General features: G+C 38.5%; 4 protein-coding genes across 7 annotated transcripts in view; 3 read left to right on the forward strand and 1 right to left on the reverse strand.

The window, feature by feature from the left end:
* The window catches only part of LOC113056692 (decaprenyl-diphosphate synthase subunit 2-like), a 30,094-nt gene extending 27,610 nt beyond the window's left edge, over nt 1-2,484 (forward strand). Inside the window, exon 8 of the mRNA XM_026223502.1 lies at nt 2,050-2,484. Coding sequence (XP_026079287.1) covers nt 2,050-2,205 — 156 coding nt within the window. The 3' untranslated portion in view covers nt 2,206-2,484. The remainder of the gene's footprint in view (nt 1-2,049) is intronic.
* A 3,117-nt stretch (nt 2,485-5,601) lies between these two features.
* Nucleotides 5,602-11,018, forward strand: LOC113056693 (BEN domain-containing protein 3-like). Of its 2 annotated transcripts, XM_026223504.1 has the most exons (4): nt 5,602-5,997; nt 6,692-6,746; nt 7,863-8,017; nt 8,154-11,018. In XM_026223504.1, the coding sequence occupies exons 1-4, from the start codon at nt 5,962-5,964 to the stop codon at nt 10,404-10,406; spliced, it is 2,499 nt and encodes an 832-aa protein (XP_026079289.1). In that variant the 5' UTR covers nt 5,602-5,961; the 3' UTR covers nt 10,407-11,018. The 2 variants fall into 2 exon arrangements, with proteins under 2 accessions (XP_026079289.1, XP_026079288.1); XM_026223503.1 differs by lacking the exon at nt 5,602-5,997 and having other exon boundaries at nt 6,047-6,746.
* Nucleotides 10,933-13,279, reverse strand: LOC113056694 (uncharacterized protein C6orf203 homolog). Its single transcript, XM_026223505.1, has 4 exons — nt 13,179-13,279; nt 12,354-12,790; nt 12,029-12,101; nt 10,933-11,872 (listed from the first exon to the last, which is right to left on the reverse strand). The coding sequence occupies exons 2-4, from the start codon at nt 12,779-12,781 to the stop codon at nt 11,690-11,692; spliced, it is 684 nt and encodes a 227-aa protein (XP_026079290.1). The 5' UTR covers nt 12,782-12,790; nt 13,179-13,279; the 3' UTR covers nt 10,933-11,689.
* Nucleotides 13,280-13,321: 42 nt separating this feature from the next.
* On the forward strand, nt 13,322-18,113 carry LOC113057508 (matrilin-3-like). Of its 3 annotated transcripts, XM_026224931.1 has the most exons (6): nt 13,322-13,864; nt 14,976-15,365; nt 16,093-16,668; nt 16,960-17,091; nt 17,486-17,587; nt 17,844-18,113. In XM_026224931.1, the coding sequence occupies exons 1-6, from the start codon at nt 13,690-13,692 to the stop codon at nt 17,891-17,893; spliced, it is 1,425 nt and encodes a 474-aa protein (XP_026080716.1). In that variant the 5' UTR covers nt 13,322-13,689; the 3' UTR covers nt 17,894-18,113. The 3 variants fall into 3 exon arrangements, with proteins under 3 accessions (XP_026080716.1, XP_026080717.1, XP_026080718.1); XM_026224932.1 differs by lacking the exon at nt 16,960-17,091; XM_026224933.1 differs by lacking the exon at nt 14,976-15,365.
* The last annotated feature ends 445 nt before the right edge of the window (nt 18,114-18,558 follow it).

Below are 18,558 nucleotides of genomic sequence, written 5' to 3' on the forward strand. Positions count from 1 at the left end.
AATCGCCTATTAATATGACAAAAACAGGAAAAAAAAACAGGAAAAGAACTTAATAAACATACTAAATAATATCTTGATGAAAGTCTAAAAAAGCAAACAAGCAAACAAAAAAAAGGGTTAGGGAATAGAAAATACCATTAGCTTAGTATCAGTGTAATTTATCTTGATCCTGTTATTATGTTTCTGTTTTTTGTAATCATTTTAATTTTAGTTAAAGTTTTTGTAATTTGTATAATTTTTTTATATGCGTCCATATTTATTATATATATATATATATATATATATATATATATATATATGTGTGTGTGTGTGTGTGTGCGTGTGTGTGTGTGTGTATAAATATATAATACATCAAGTATACTAAATAAAAATTATTTATTAATTAAACTATTATTAACTAATTAGAAATTTGCTGAAATGAAAATACTTTTTTTTTTTTTTTTTACAGTATATTTGATTTTATTTCAGTTGACTTGTTTTATTTCAAGTAGTTTTAATGGTTTTAATCTTAGATTCAGTGTTAGTTAACTATAAAAACTGTCCTCAGTATAAAACAGTAGAGGTAAATAAAAAAAACTCTGCGCCAGCATATAATTTTTTTTTTACATTTTATGTGCGTAAGTTAATGTAATCAAGTGTGAATCTGAGGCATACTAAATAAAAATTGAAGAATCGGTCAGTGAAAAACCCTCATTGATCGACCAGTGCTGTGAATAGGAAGTGTTTGTTCTCTGTAACTGATAGCAAGTTTAGAAATTTGATTTCCAAAGTCAGAAGGAGAAGAAAGACAGAAAGAAAGAAAGAAGGGGAGAACAGTTAGAGGCGGTGTGGAGGGGGCAGGAAGAGGAGGAGGGCACAAGCAGCTCGGGTCGCCGTAGAAACAGGATATTAGGGGATAGAGTGGCAGGTTTATTTGTAGAGGAGACAGAGAGACGGTTTGACAGCAGCATCACACAAGATTCTCCTTCAACAGGGCACAGACAGACACATCACCCCCCCCCCCCCCCACTCACACACACACATCACATATCTCTGTTATCAGCACATAAATGCGACATTAATCTCTCCAGTATTTCCTGTCTGGTTTGGGTTTTTTTTGTAAATTTGTCTTGGGGGGGTCACGAGGTTATATCTCTGTCTGTCAACCTGAAAATATTCTGTTTAGCATATTGACGTCAAAGAAAACTGTGGATATACAAACAAAAAATTACAGAAATCAGTAGATTTCATCGTCTACCTTCCCCACATCCACGTCTCTCTCTGTCTCCGTTTTTGGCTTCCTCTTACGCACATTAGTGAAAGCAGGTCTCTTCTGCTGTTTTTAACTCGAGGCCCCCAAGGGCTTCTTAGCACAACACATCCCAGAATTCATTTAGCAAAATGGCCTCCAGCTAAACATGCTTGTATGTGACAGTGGAGGACTACAAGACCATTTAAGTGAGGAAGAGTGTAGAATATTCTGGGTTTTCTTCTAATTTCAGTTGCATTTTATTTTATTATTGTGATATTTCGGTATTTTACTTACGACATATTGATCATATAATTTTTTTTACAATGATAGAATCTTTCAAAAAAGCATCACAATTTAAAAAAAAATCAAAATATCTTACTGACCCCCAATTTTTTTTATATTAGTGTATTCTTAATTTAAATAAGAGATTATATTTGTTAACATTAGTTTATGCAAAAGGTATCATGAACTAACACTGAACAACATTTTTACACTGTTTATTAATCTAAGTTCATCTTAATTTATAAATGTATTATTGCTCAGTTAATTTATGTTCTCACATTCTACATTAACTCATTTTAATTGATATATTTTGAAATATTAAAATTATTACTGTATGTACAAATTAATAAATATAAGTATTTATTTTTAGTTCATAATGCCAAACATGTTATTATGCCTTATTATAGTGTTACTATCATTTATTTCACAAGCAGACGCTTGCCTCTAAATTTGGTTAAAAGAACATTACATTTCCTACAGCAGTTTCATCAGTGGAGTGATATTAAACTGTTTCCTCCTCCTTGCATGTTCTCCAGCTCCGGGGCCTGATAAAGACGGAGAGAGGCGTGAGCCAGGCCCTTGACCTGTGCAGTTACCACGGCAACAAGGCCTTAGAGGCCATGAAGTGCTTCCCATCCTCAGAAGCTCGGTCAGCACTGGAAAACATGGCATGCGCGGTCACCAAGTTCTGAAGATGGTTTCGATCTGGATGTATATATCTGAATCCAATTTCGTTTGATGCAGTTGATTAATGCTTGAGCCTGCCTGGAGGTTGATCATGATTTTTTTCGGGTGCTGTTTTTAGACGACTTGCGTTGGAGTGTTTGCGGCTCCCACCTGCTCTACAGATGATGATTTATATGTGGAACTGATGAGTGTCGCACACATTCATGTTAACTGGACTCCAACAAATCAACGTCATCTTTTAAAATAAAACGAGTTGTCTTTTTGAAACAAATCAATGTCTCTCTTTAGTCTAAAATTTCTACAATTCCCTGAAGTATTTCACAGAAGACAGTATCTCTATACACCACTTTAAAGAAGACAAACAAACATTATTGATATCGCTGTAAGTTGATTCGTGACCATAGAGAAATGTATTGGTATTATAGGGGGTGGCATTAATCTAAATGTTTGTCCAAAAACCAATGACAGTTTGTGAGTGAGTGAGTGTGTGTGTGTTGTGGGTGCCCGGGGTGCTCCAGCAGCAGTGTTGGCAGTAATAATTAATGAGGTGAGTGTGTGACCTGAGTGAATGGGCAGGAAATGCTGCAGTATTGATCAGCTCAGCGAGAGGACTGGCGCCAGCCTGGGCAGCCTGCGGTTTCCCGGGTGACCACGGGGGGGACGACTAGGGTGTGAAGTGGGGCGTAGGCGAGTGACGGTCACCGCCGAAAGCTGCCAGGCCACACATACACGCACATACACACTTGAATTGCTTGAAGGACAGAAAGGGAAGAACATGCATGCAGGAACATCAGTAGCTCAGAGTTCCTCCCATGTCTCTCTCTGGCCTCGGAAATGTAGGCACGATATTACACTAAGTTTTTTTTGGTAAAAGCGGGACAGCCCTCTGGTCATTCATGAAAGATTCATTTTGGCCTCAAGCAGACCTGAGAAAACTCGCCATGAAAACCTACGAAGACACCTGTCAGAGGCAAACTTTTTGTGCTGTCTTGCCCTGATCAGACTTTGTTCAGACTTTATTATTAGTGTCACTGTGATCTGAATTCCTTATCACAGATCCAACTATCAAACTAAGCATAAAAGAACAATATGAAAGGTCATGAGAGGTCTTTTGATCTTTTGTTTTAAGGAGATCGTGGGTTTTGGGTCTCTACCTCTTGAGATTGTTCGACTCACAATTTAATTCGTCGTGTGGAAGCCTTTTTCATTTAATCAAAGCCAACACTTCATAGCCTGGAAGAAATCGTTAGTTTATCATTGCCGGCTTTGTTTGTTACGTGTCTTTCAGTGACCTGGCCTGAAATAAGTACCATAATTTTACATTCTGATTTGTAAAAACCATTTACGTCCTCGTCCTTTTTATTATTATTGCGTGCCATATTATAGCCAGGCTACAGCAAGGTTACAACAACACTAAAATATACTGTAAAATTTTTTACTGTAATGTGATTCAAAATCTACAGCGATTTCTAACAGTGTGGCAATCCGATCCCCTGAAGACATGGTTACCCAGTGGAACAAGCTAGACAGTGTGTGTATGATAGCAGCTCCACTTCAGCACAGCTCATAACTGTTACAACACTCATTTATTCCATACAGACAGGCGACTCTCCGCCTCCTTTATGTGTTTGGGTCTGTGTGAGTTATTTCAGGACTGGAGGAGACTGTGGTCCGAGATCAGTCACCTAGATCTGGTCTCTGTGCATTGAAACTAAATTTTAATGTCGTTGATTTTTATAATAAAATGAATAGGAAGCGCTCTTGTTTTGCATGCGACTCGTATTGTAATATCCACTATGTATAATGCACTAATAGGAATCCTACAATGAACTGTCAGTTTGATTTTCTTTTCTTTTTGTGTTTATCCAACCGTTTGTTTTTTAGTTTTAACTTAGAGGACAGAATACCTGACAATGGATTTAATGTAGCCTACTTTTAAAATGTCTTTAGTAGTTTTATTTTGGCACAAATGCACCACTAAAATATCCTCTCTGGATTTGACACATGCAATTCTTTCTTTCTTGAGATAAAAAATGAGATGAGCCCATGCTGAAATGAGTCTTTAACGAGCAGCGCGAGACTCTCAGTTCACTGCGCGCGCTAGCGTCATCGCATGAGCGCGTGAAGGATCAAACAGCCCACATTACCTGAATAATGACCGGTGGCTCATCACACCCACATCTCGCCACGGCTCCCTGACTTAATGCAGACATCACTAATGCAGACATCACTAATGCGCGTTACGGGATATTGGCCACATCGTGTGCCGCTGATGAGTGTCTGAGAACACAGTCTCGAGAGAGAGAGAGAGAGAGAGAGAGAGAGAGAGAGAGAGAGTGAGAGTGCAGAACTGGACTTATTCACTCATTTGCTGCTTTAGTGTTGCTGCGTATAGTGTGTTTTAGTTTGGGTTTGTAACCATGTAGCCTACGTCACCCATAAATAGATCATCACCTATTAATATAGGCTACTGTATAAAGTTGAATTACACCTCCTTGATGTGTATATGGATATTAATTAATATTCATAAAAAACAATGTCAATTTATATAGTAAATTTGAATAAAAGTAAATATTTGACAGCAAAACGTGTCACACACGCAACTTTGCCCTGCAGTACTTGTCATATCCACTAGACGGCAGTTCATTAGTAAACTGGCTGTAAACATAAAAGTGCAGACACTGGTGCAGTTACAGTTTAATTAAACTATATTTTTATGTTGTTGGATAGTTTTATCTATCATGGACGGGTAGCAAGAATACAGACAGCAATTTTGAACTGAGAAGTGATAACCTTAATCTAAATGAACTTTAGGGGGAAACTATTTAGAATCATGCATTTAATAATGCTTGTGAGATTAGTATTAAAATGTATAGCTAGCTACTAGCCTACTGATTTATCACTTTTTCTTTTTTCTTTTTTTTTATAATGAGAATCATGCATTTTAGGCCTAAATGTTATAGGTGAGATTAAATTAATTTTTTTGAAAGAAAGAAAGAAAAAGGGGAGAAAGAAAACTCGTAAGTCATTAATCAACTAATACTTAATATATAAATATATATATATATATAAATATATAATCTGAAAACCAAATATTATTAAATGCAAAAAACCTTATGTGAGAACAAAGTACATCCAAACAATTCGTGGTAGCCTATCGTTTGGTTTTCTTGGTGTTGCTTACATTTCCAATGTCATTACTCAGAATTTGCTGAACGTCATTTATTTAACTGTACCACCTTCAAATAAATAATGTTTTAGAATATAAAAACAAAATGCACTATAAAAGGTCAATATATATATTTCCTAATATATTTAAAATCTCATATTTATTAATTATTATTTAAAAGGTTTTTTTTTATATACATAAAGCATGGTTATTACAAGTTTTCTAAAACAAATTCAACTCCATAATGTTACTGCTCTGTGGTCACAGGAGTCTGACGCTGGTGATTTTACACTCGTGGATCTCAGGCGCGCGACTCGAGGGAATGACTAGTGTGTCACGAGAAGTCCCACGCCACATAGCGCACTCCGCGTGTTTCACTGCCACGGCGCAGCAGCTCAGAGATTCACGTGGGGTGGGCTGACAAAAACACACAGCAAACCCACAGCTGTGCGGAAATGACACAGTAGTCTACCGTCACGTCACGCGAGAGGGCACTGACTAGAGAAAAAAAAAAGCAGCGGAGAGAAACACGGACAACAGTTCCCGTGGACAAATCCACTGGATTTAAAGACGCGAGCATGGCTAATGCCTCATGACCTACTGCACACGGCTGCCCGGAGTCGAAAAGGTGAGTTTGATTTCCACCGAACAGGTAGTTTATGCATGCCGTGATGCGGGAGACGGAGCGAAAACTCATCGGTGGATGTTTTTCTTGCCGCGTCACGCAAGAGGGAGAGTTGCGCACGGTGGACAGAGGGAGGGGAAACACGAGACAGAAGGGCAGCAGTCCGTTATTACAGCAAAAACAACAACAAAAAGAGTAGGTCATTTTCTTAAGACGTGCAGTCCACAAGAAGGAACGCACTAGGGAGCCTCTTGTCCGTCTGTCTCCGCGGTTGTACCGATCCGTGGGGTTTCCACTGGAAGAATGAGGAAGTGGAGCCGGTGGACGGGGTCGGCACGGTGAAGCAGCGCCGCTCCGGTGCTCTGGCGAGACTTCACGGTGCAAGACATGAAAACCAAATAGGAAAAGAATCTCACAAAACTTCACCCTGAAGAACAGTCACTCTGAGAATAAAGTTTTACACGCTTGCCATGACGTTTGTGTGCAGTCGTTTGTGACACGGTCTTCACTGTCTTTAAGCAGGACACACGTTTCCTTTTTAAAACAAATTATTATTTTATCGATTTGACAGTCAGCCATTCCCCGAACAGCTGTTATTACCGACAAGTGCATTAAGAGAGGAGTATATAAGAAATATATGTGGTCATATTAGATGTGTGACTATCTGATAATATCAGTCTTGTGTGTCTCTTCCCAGGACATGAGCTCTTCTGTGTGCAGGGTTAATGCAGACGGACAAGTGCCTGATAAAAGTATGTAAATACCGATTCACACTAAAATCATTCTCACGACTTTCGTTAAACATCACAATATTTCTGTCTAGTAACATGCATCACATTGAAACAAACAGTCCAAATAAACTTATCCAGTGAATTGAACTGACTCGCCTTAACAGCAAATGAAGATTTATTTAAAGTATTTACCTGCTGGTGATTGAATCACATGAAACCGAAATCAGCACTAAATACAGGTATAAATAACATTTAGGAGAGACAGAACATCAGATGTTGTTAAAAAGACATGACATTGCATTTGTGGTGTAAATACTTAACTGTAAAATCAACCACTGCCATAAAACAATGGTTGTAATTTGCAGCTGGTTATATATTCATCTTTGAAGACACCTTTCTTATTTTGTATGGAATGTTGCCATGTTTATTCTAAATAATTTATCCGTGCACAAAATTTTATGTATAGTGTGCCTACATGATCTTCACATGAAAATATTAACTTCCCTTGCCATAATATGTATTTTCTAATGACTTGTGCTCCAGCACACTTTCCAGCAACCTGTGACTCCACATCAATCCACAGCAGTTAACAAGTGACAATGCTCCAATCAATTCTCTGTGGACAAAATCAAGTACCGCCCTATATATTTTTTTGCGTTCAAGAAGCCATTGCACTCTACAGGAAGACAAAGCGATCAGAATTTCTAATTCATGCTGACAATAGTGAAAAAGCATGAAAAGAGGATTTGTGTACATTCACACTTCAACAAACTTTTTTGTTTGTTTGCCTGATATCAATATGCATTAGCAAAGATCATTTGAAACACTTTGAATATTCCACTTTATAGAGGTGCTTCACTAAAATAACTTGAATTCTTGTCAAATCATCACATTTGTAAATAACAGAAAGATAAAATATAAAAAAGAGAAAAAGGCAAAGGGTCACCGATGATGCATGTTACTACCAGTTGCAAATGTCTTGGCTGATCATTTCAGATCAACTGAGACAGATACCAGATTAAAAAAATTTGGTCAGAGTTTTCGGCTTCCTCATTACAGTTATACAGATTTGTGAGATGATGTCTTTCGGTGTTCCTCAGCATTCTTGATAGTTTTGAACACTTGGCTTTTCTCCAGAAGTTAAAGTCGAGAAAGATGCAGAGGATGTTATTGAAAACACAGAGGGGAAGATGGATAGCTTCCTTAAGTGCATTACAAAAAGATCAGCAACACACGCAGTCCCTGAGGTGGAAGGGCCTAGTAGCGGGAAGAAGGTCAAGATGACAACACAGGTAAGATGAAGTGCCTATAATGAAAAGGAACATTTGTTTCAATCAAAACTTTATTTTTCTAATGGTATAATTTGCTGAAGAGCAGGTTAGGTCTGGTCTGATTTTTCTTCTGCAACATCTCACACTTACTTTCCAGGCAGGAGAACATCTCCTTGACAGCAGTTCAGATAATGGAAGCAGGTCATGTTCTCACAGTCACAGATTATCTCCACAGGAGAAGATTCCCATCTCTTCATACAGGAAACCACTCTACAGCATCACACATCGCATTTCTGAGCGTAAAACTGCATCCAATCTGGACCAGCACGGAGACCACAATGGAGTCAGAGCAAGCCATAATGGTGTTCACTTACAAAAACTGGGGAACTCTAGAAAGCAGCACATGTTTAAGGCCTCCACTAATGTGGGGGTCACAGGGTCTCCTGCTGCCTTGGATTCTCACCTCTACCCACTCATCGAGAAGATGTTCTTCCTCCTGAACACGCTGAATTCCAGCATGACCCAGCTGCACAGTAAGGTGGATTTGCTCTCGCTTGAAGTGACACGCATCAAAAAGCTGATGAAGCCCTCTGAGATGGTTATGGAATTCCAGCCTCCTCCTGAGTACCAGCTGACCAGCGAAGAACTCACCCAGTTGATGGAGCAAACGTCCACTGCGGGAGATCTCGGCTGCAGACTCCTCGTTCAACTGTTCCCAGAACGTTTCACAGCAAAAGAATGCGCACACGGCTGCAGCACTTGCAGCCTTACAACCAAACGGACATTAGATTCATTGCACCTTCAGCTAATACGTAACTATGTGGAAGTCTGCTACCCGCTGGTGAAAAATGAAAACGTCTGGCAGACGGAGTGCTTGCTACAGATCAATGATTTCTTGAATCGTTTCTGGGCTCAGAAGGACATGGAGAGTGGTCATATGTGTGACAAACAGGCTCCAGTGCTTGTCGGGTTTGACCCGGAACCCAATCATGCTTGTAATTTCATCAATGAAGAAGCCCAGGATGAGACTCTTTCCCTCAACTCTGGAGAAAACAACGATGTTCATCTCAATGTCAGTTCAGATGTAGTGTTTGACCAACATGAGGCAGACTCTGAAGACTTGACTTCGCCGAAGGAGCTTGTCGTGTTTTTGTTGAACAGACTCTTTCCGGAGGTGTTTGAGGAGGGCAAGTTGCCAGAGGGCCACACCAGCATTGGACAGTTGATCACGGACTCAGACAGACTAGAAATTATACGCAAATACATGGAGGCCAATTTCCCTGATATCCCAGAAGAAACCTGGCTGCAGCTGTGCGTACAACGAATGGAGGAAGCACTGGAGAATGCTTCAGTCAATGGCAGCAGTTGTGACAACCGAGAAATGTATGACATCACTCGTCTACCTGATAACATCTCCATTGTTAAGATCAGTGATCTGTGTGATTACGAGAAACCAAATCGCAGGTCTAAGAAATTGTGGCTGGAGCCTGTGGATTTTGACAAACTGGAGATTCCTCCTCCGGACTTTAAAGTTCCTCAGGAGTATTTACTTACTAAGGAACAGCTGAAGAATAACTATGAAAGCAGTTTATCAATTGGGAACTTTGCATCTCGACTCCTGGTTCTCATGTTCCCTGAGCTCTTTACTTATGAGAATGCACGAAAATACTACAACTGCAGTGGCTCTCTAGGAAAGAAACAGCTGGATCCCCTACGAATCAGTCTCATCCGGCATTACGTCCAGCTGCTTTACCCACAAGCTAAGAATGACCGTGTGTGGACCCTTGAGTTTGTCGGCAAACTTGATGAGCGCTGTAGGCGACGGGATACTGACCAACGACGTTCATACCAGCAACAACGGAAGGCCTGTTCACCTGACCAAGAGCCTGACCCAAAAGACTCGCTGCTAACAGCTGGGCAAATCAATGTTCTCAGTTCAGATCGACTAAAAGAGGACTTTGAAGTCCTGTCTTCACCTCTGGAGAAAAGCAGCAAGGACTTCTGCAAAATTCCTCTCGAGGACCTTTCAGTGTCCGCCCCAGACTTCCCAGTGCCTTCTGAGTCCCTGCTCACGGATGCTGAAGTGAGGGAAATTGTCCAACAGAGTCTGTCTGTGGGAAATTTTGCTGCTCGCCTTCTCGTCCGTCTTTTCCCAGAACTTTTCACGCAGGAAAATTTACGGCTGCAGTACAACCACTCTGGGGCCTGCAACAAGAAACAGCTGGACCCTGTGCGTCTTCAACTCATCCGGCATTACGTGGAGGCTGTCTACCCAGTTGACAAAATGGAGGAAGTGTGGCACTACGAATGCGTGCCAAGCATCGACGAGCGCTGCAGGCGCCCCAATCGCAAGAAATGCGACATTCTTAAGAAGGCAAAGAGATCAAACAACACTGTGACTTATACTTAGACAATGTTCCTGCAAAGCGCAGACCTGTTTTACTATATTTTACACAACATACCTGTTATTTGCACAAGTCCATGAGCTGAAGCATATTGAAACTTTTTCTTGTTTAAAAGGTCTAGGTCGGCTGGTCGAGTTCACATCCATGGCCTTAAACAGGATGGTTTGGAAGGTGACAAAGTTGGTGATTGAAGCCACTATCACATGACAGTGAAATATTAGTGTTACTATTTATATGCCAAAATATTATTGATATTATTCTAATGTCTAATTAATAGATAAGCTAAAGTTAGCCTTAATCAACTTAAATGGAAACATTTAGTTTTTAAAAACAATAGGTCACTTTAGTTTCAGGTGAGGGCAGAGATGATTTATATATATATATATATGTTTTAAGTTGTAGCAATGTTGCAGCACTGACTTTTTCCTGATTATCAACATACTGAAGTATATAGGAAGTAAATCTTACTTAACTATAGCACCAGGTTATATGTTATATATTTTTTAATAAAAATTCACTTTCTAGCCAAGATGTGTTACATGTTCCTTTTTATTTGACTTCAGATACACAAGTGAGGGACAATAGGAGCCTTTTACAGTCAGAGAAATTCATAAAAATACCTAAGGGAAGATTTTATCTTTGATGTTTTTCAAGAATAAATGTATGTTCTTTGAATAATCCACCACTGACCATTATAATGAAGAAAAAAAGAAATAAATACAGTTTAGAAACTGTATTTGTTTTGACACATTTTTTAAATTTATTTTCGGCATAAATGCTCTGCAAAAACCTTTTAACATTTCCCATTTTTGTCTGGTAATCTAAGTGCAGTTGTATACAAAGGGACTCTGTGCCCTTTCTGAAAACTGCTCACTGAAAACCTACCAATGTCATAAAGATAATGATGAAAACGAAATAAGGGATCAGAAAACAACCGATATCCCAAACACTATCTGATTCATCCCACAATGTTATTTTGCGAATCAAGTAAGTATTAGGAAAAAAATAAAAAAATAAATATAACCAAAACCACTGCTAAATAATAAGTGTTCCATTTGTGACCTGTAAAGTTAAAAAAAACTCCTTTAAGTAGTATGAAACAGTAGAACTACTGTCAAGTGAATAGATGTGAGAAAGACATCATTTCATTTTTTGGGCATAGAAAACATCTCATTAAATCCTCAATCTGCAGTTTCAGAATCAAATGGTTGGAGAGTGGAATAAGAAATACCAGTTTTGTCCTATTTTCTGATCTTTCACGTCTCAAACTAGTCACGGAAATTAATCTTTACTGCTTGTACACATCCTTTCTGGGAAGTTGTAGGTGTTTCCAGGTTCTTAGAAGGACTCTCTGCTTTTCTGCATCTCTAGTCTCCCCGACCACCTTTTTTAAGATCACTCTCTTCAGCAAGATTGTGTCCATTTCCTTGTCCTCATTTAGGATCAGATCCAGTGTATCCCCAACTTTAACCTGTAGGAGGCAAAATATAATGTTAAATTAAGGTGCTTATTCTAATCAGCACTCAGATTAATTCAGTAATGGGAAGACATCCAGAATTTGTTCAGCTAGTCTTACATATTTTTGAAGAAAGTTCTTTGATTATTCCACTAGAGGGTGCTGACTCACCATTTTGCTCTTCTTGGTGAGTTTCTGACCATTCAGTCTTAATTTGAGGTTATAGAAAGCATCCTCCACACCACTGTAAATGACATACATGTGTTAGTCACTGCCAATGGTCAAAACACCACAAACTAAATGTACAGCCTGAGAAAAAGGAGAGAGTAATTTGAGCAAAGATTAAATACGAACGTCATCAAGCCATTCTCTGATCAGGTTCTATGAGGTAAAAACTAGGAGTTACATCTGCAATTTGAACTGAAAACATTAGTTTGCAACTCATCAGTGTGGCAGAATTAATGTCTGAACATGATGGACAGTTTCTCCGACTTACTTTCGTGCAATGTCCAATCCAGTCTTCAAAACCAGATCGAAACGTAGAGACTGCACAGTTTTCTCATGGTCTTTATAGTCTTTTGGCAGGCCTGGGTCATCTGGAAGCTCATCCTCATAATCACTAGCCTCTGCATCTTCCTGTTCCTCCTCCTCCTCCTCCTGCTGCACTGCTTTCTGCTTCCCTTTCTTTCTCGTGCTCTTGAGCCGGGTCTGATGGAGAGACCAGCTCTGCCGAGTGTCCCATGATTTCAGCCACATAGCTGTCCGGTGTGTCTGGGGTGTGTCTGAACCCCACAACTGACGCGCGTGTAATGTTCGCGGGCACCACATGCTGAGACCAGAGGCTTGGCACGGTGTGAGCAGCTGCAGGGAGTTCAGTCTGCCTAGCTGCCGCAGGGCCAGCGCCTGCACTGACAGACTCTGCATACTGGAACACTGAACACAGACACGAGAAAAGAGCGAACTGTTGACATGCACGCACACTTCACATTCTTCAAAGTAACGTTACCAAGATTCAGCTCTAAATGCTCTGAACGTATTTTAAACCAACACTGCGTATCCTTCTCCAGAAACTGATTTAAGGAGGGAAATGTCAATGATATTTAAGTAACGTTACAGACATAAGGAAAAGCATGATATAATATGTGAAAATCTGACATATTCTCATGAGGACAATATCATTAGACATTGCATAGACAGCAACTCATAATGTGTTTGTACCACAAACCACTGCTCACGATAAAACTTAAGGAGGATTCACTATCAACAAATGCAAAAGCAACACTTGTTTAGTTAACAACGACTTAAAAAAATATAATTTTACCTAACTGAGTTGAGAGATCTCCCCTTGACTCTCTAATTTCGAGTTGACCAACGAGCACAGTAAAAACAAACCACAAACCAGCAGCCGCTTCTGTGGTAGTAGTAGTGCAATTCTACAGCGCCCCCTAGAGTCGGGATGAATTATTATATACAATGCAGAATTATGCTTCTGCGTTCTTATAATATATATTTAATTATATTTTAGCATTAGGGTTTTAGAAATATAAAGTTGTTTATATAAAATAATAAAGGGTCCAGAATTTCCAGAATCCTTTGGGCACAATGTGTACTATCTATGCAGTTCTAGTGGTTGGCTATTCTGCACTACATCTATAGAAGACCTAAACGCCCGCCCAGTCAAACGCACTTGTTTCTCTGGATTGGTGGCTCGCGTTGGATGTCTGGGGGCCAACGGCTTTAAAACATCATGTGAGCGCCTCCTCCTGTCGAAACTCTCACAGTGGGTCGGAATAAACACAAGAACAGAGATTCCTGCATCCATCTTCATCAACATGACATGCTTTATTTGCATTTCTGTCTTTTGTTTGTCTGCATTTTTAATGGAGGCGCAGGGTACGTATGGCCCTTACTTAAGGAACCATAACCAGCTCTACGGAGACCGACAGAGATCTGACTTCACCCCCAATGTGCCTGTTCCTGGACACGGCAATTCCATCAACTTTGGAGGTAATGATAATAATAATAATTTATGTATTATACGGTTATAGGTCACTTTATTATTATTATTATTATTATTATTATTATTATTATTATTATTATTATTAAAATAATGTGAAATCTACACTTGTAATTATTTTTAAGCCTTGATTGAAATGAATAGTTAAAATATGTTAACACTGAGTATTATAATAAATAAAAAAATTTAAAACTAGAGTAAAATAGTGAAAAGCAGAACTTCTTTTTTTAATGGCATTAGTGCTCTTCAGGAACAAAAACTAACCTACTGTAGCATACTTTAATCCTGTAAAATTATGTAATCTACACACAGCTGGACTTTCTATTTTACAGTAGGCCTATTATTAGCGTTGTTTTTTTGTTTTTTTTTGTCTTTCTCAATGATTGCTTGATGATAGATCAGAGACCTTTAGACTTCTAAAACCTTGGGAACAGTGATTCTAGAAGCTATTGCATTACAGTAATAATTAAAGCATAAAAATCTTGTTTTCTATTGTTCATTAAAAATCGTATTAATGTTACTTGTTTAATTGACTTCGCAAAATGATGGCTCTAGATGATTTGTGAGCTTTAAGAAAATTCTTTCAGAACTGTACTACATTCATTCTTTTTCCTTAAATTTGTGTAATATCTTTTAACTGAAATCATTAATGTAGCAATGCTAAATACTTCTGTCCCTTAAATACAATATTTATTATTATTTTATTTTTTTTAATGAGAAGTGGATCTGGAGCTACAATGTGTTTTTCCTTCAGGTTGACATGTTAATGTTGCAGTCATTTACAGAGAACCTCTGAACAGGCAATTGACCTTGAGGCAAATTCACTGCTTGAAAATGCTTTTGCTAACAACCAAAAAGTGTCACCTTAAACCCACATCAATATCATTTTGCTTTAAACCAATAGTAATGGCTTACTTTAATGCTTCTCTCCCTCCTTTCTTATTCTAATTCTCCTTTTCATGCTCCCACCTTGTCTTTCTCCTTTGTTTTTTACTTTTCATCTGTCTATGGATTCTCCGCTTTTTCTCTCTTTTTACTCTTTGTATTTCTATGTTTCTGTTTACCCTCTCTTTCGCTCACTTTCTCTATAACCAAACAAAGCTCATGGCTTTAATCACAGGTTTTACAGCTATCATCATCGCAACCCTCATCAGCATCATCCCCAGCGGCCGCCCTGGAAAGGGCCTCCCTTTATCTACCACCGTCCTGTCTTACCAGTCCGACCCATCTCACCTGTCCATCCTGTCCGGTCAGTTGTGCCCACACCTCCCAGAATTCTGGTGGTGCTACCTGTCCCTACAGTGCCCATGCCACTCACCAAGGTAGCCACCCTACCCCCGCCACCTCCAACACAGACTACAACCACTACAACCACAGCAACCACAACAACCACAGCAATCACAACAACCACAACAACCACAGCAACCACTCCAGAGCCGGTCAGTACCCCTCATGGCACACCTGCCCCTGCCGAACCTTCCACTGACCCAGGTAGACCAATCCCACCCCACCGGGTGCAGACGACCAGTCTGGTCCTCTTAAGTCCCTCTTAATAATATTACTCTTCTTTTCTTTCTCTCTCTCTTTTCAAGGGGAAATCAAAAACAAGTGAATGGTCATTTATAGGGGTATAACAATATATTCATGCCACAATTCAGTTTGATACACAACACTGATTTTACAATATGATGCTCTCTCAATACTTGAAGTATCACAATCAGTTAAAGTTGTACAGTTTTTTATTTATTACTTCTAAGATGTATGATAAAAGAAAATCGTTCAAGATTTGTTAAAAGTTACTCATCCTCTGACCATCCAAGATGTAGTCGATCCTCAGCAATGAATGGGTGCTGTCAGAATGCAAGTCTTCTATTGCATTATTTTTCCTTATTATACACAATATTGTCACTATCCATCATACATGTTGCATTTTTGTATTGCGATATGTTGTTATACCTCTGGTCATTTAGCATTAAACAAGCAGGACAAATGGCAAATGAGGCCATTTTTGCTAATGCCAAGCTTATCGTCAACAGAAATGCAATTGTTTAGCACAAATGGGATTAACTCAGTTTATTTCTTTTTTTATTTACAGCTCTGCACTAACTGAGGAGCCTCTCTCTCTCTCTTTTTTTCTTTCAGCATCAGACTTTGCACTTTTTAATCATTTTAATGATAATGTGACACAATTTTTCAATGAATTACTTATGTCTTACAGCTCCAGCACAGCTCTGCAAGAGCCGTCCTCTAGACCTGGTTTTTATCATTGACAGTTCTCGTAGCGTCCGTCCTGCAGAGTTCGAAAAGGTCAAAATCTTCCTCTCTGAAATGGTTGATTCTCTTGATATCGGAACCGATGCCACACGAGTTGCCCTGGTCAACTACGCCAGCACTGTCAACATTGAGTTCCTTCTGAAAAAGTTCTTCAGTAAGGCCGAGGTCAAGCAGGCCTTCTCCCGTATTGATCCACTCTCAACAGGAACTATGACTGGCCTGGCTATCAAAACCGCCATGGAGCAGGTTTTTACAGAGGGTGCTGGGGCCCGGCCACTAAAAAAGAACATCGGTAAGGTGGCCATCATTGTGACCGATGGAAGGCCGCAAGATAAAGTTGAAGAGGTGGCAGCAGCAGCAAGGGCTTCTGGAATTGAAATATATGCTGTCGGAGTGGACAGAGCAGATATGCGGTCTCTTAAACAGATGGCCAGTCAGCCTTTGGATGACCATGTGTTCTATGTGGAGACATATGGAGTGATTGAGAAACTAACATCTAAGTTCAGGGAGACACTCTGTGGTAAGAGAATAAAGATCCTATTTTGTTGGGGAAAACTGTTTATAATCAATTAGATCATGTTTTAATTTAATAATAAAAAAAATGTATTATAAAAATATCTCAACTGTAATTATTTAAATTATATTTCTATAAATACATTTAATTTGAAATTAAACAAATTCCTCACTGACTGATCAATAATGTTTAATATAATAAATATTTTAATATATAATATTATTTCATATGTAATATTGAATTTTTTTTTGGTTGGTCAATAGTGATGTGTTTTTGCTGATTCCGCTGAATTTACAGGTTTCAATGCTTGTGCGCTTGGGCACAACTGCCAACATATTTGTGTCAACAACAATGCCTCTTATTTCTGCAAGTGCAGAGAGGGATATGTAATCAACTCTGACAAGAAAACGTGCTCTAAGCAGACCAATGGTTTGTCAAAAAATATGCATCAAATCATTAGAAAATTTGATGCATATCATGAAGAATATATTTTTTGATGCATTCTGAAGAAATGCATCCAGTAACTTTTGTGCACAGAAATGCTTTTTGGATCAAAATAAGTAATAATATATTACAAATAAAAATGCCATTGAAATCAGACATTTTATCTGAATTATAAATCAATGTGTTTAATGGAATGTTTAATGGAGTGCCCTGGAATGTTTATGTTTATGTGCTCTAGTAGTTTGTTTTTAAAATTGTCATTATACATGCAGTGATAATACTTACATATATGCCAATGATGACGGCTATAAATTGAGGAGTGAAGAAAAGATTGGTAGCATTTTAAGTTCACAGTAAAACATGTCTGTTTCTTTTACAGAAGAGGCAAGAGGAGATCTGACTGAGAATGCCTGCATGTGTGAAGCTCAGATCGCATTTCAGAGGAAGATCCAGAACAGTATACAATCTCTCACCAGCAGACATATCCTTTCAGATTAATACAGCATTTGTTTCCCACCTATCCTAATTGAATAACTCTCTCAGTCTGATAAACTTTCCATGTCCTGAGAGTTTTATTTTTTGTTTTATTTTTTTTGCAGCAGTTACATAGTGGACAGGGTTTATGATGTTTTAATAGTCATATTGGTTTCTCTCCAAAGCTGGTGTTCATCAGGAAATCAATCCCATAGTAATCCTGATGATCATGACGGGTGATGTTTTTCTTAACTGTTACTTACTGGATGACATCTCAAACAGAGTGCAGCAGTTTGATCTCCGTCGTGCCTAGAGAGGAGGATGGGACTGTAAACGCTAAAAAGAAAGAAGAAGCAAAAGAAGAAAAAAACAAAAACAATTTAATCTCTCATTAGCTGCCTACAATGTATCCCATGTATTCCCCATTTTGATTGTTTAATCTTAGGCTACTTCATATTGTGCTTATAATTATTGTAGATTCTGTTATATTCTGAGTATGATATTTGAGTTATCATCATAAATCAAATTCATTTTGCTGACCCAAAGTGTTACATGTTTTAAATAAATTTCCTTTTGTTTTGGGAAAAAAATAGTAAATGTAATAATAAAATGTAAAGAATACACATCATTTTATTTTGTTGCCTATTTTAATTACTTGCGCGCGCACACACACACACACACACATTAACAAATTCTTACAAATAAAAATATTCTTTGATGTTATTTTCTTTTTTGTCACCTTTATTTATACATTGCGTCAAAGCACTGAACAACATTCATTTGGAAAACAGTGTCTCAAATTTGTGTTATATTTGCATTAAAGGCTAACATATTATATTAGTTGTGCTTGGTTTGACAGTGACTGTAAACTATTGAAAATGTTTTTTCCTTAGCCTACTCTTTGTAACTAGCTAATTAATACTTTGAATAAATACCAAAATGCTGTTTGAATTATTTGAGATGTAGTTAAACATGTCA

Source organism: Carassius auratus, chromosome 38, assembly GCF_003368295.1.
Source record: "Carassius auratus strain Wakin chromosome 38, ASM336829v1, whole genome shotgun sequence".
Lineage (NCBI taxonomy): Eukaryota > Metazoa > Chordata > Actinopteri > Cypriniformes > Cyprinidae > Carassius > Carassius auratus.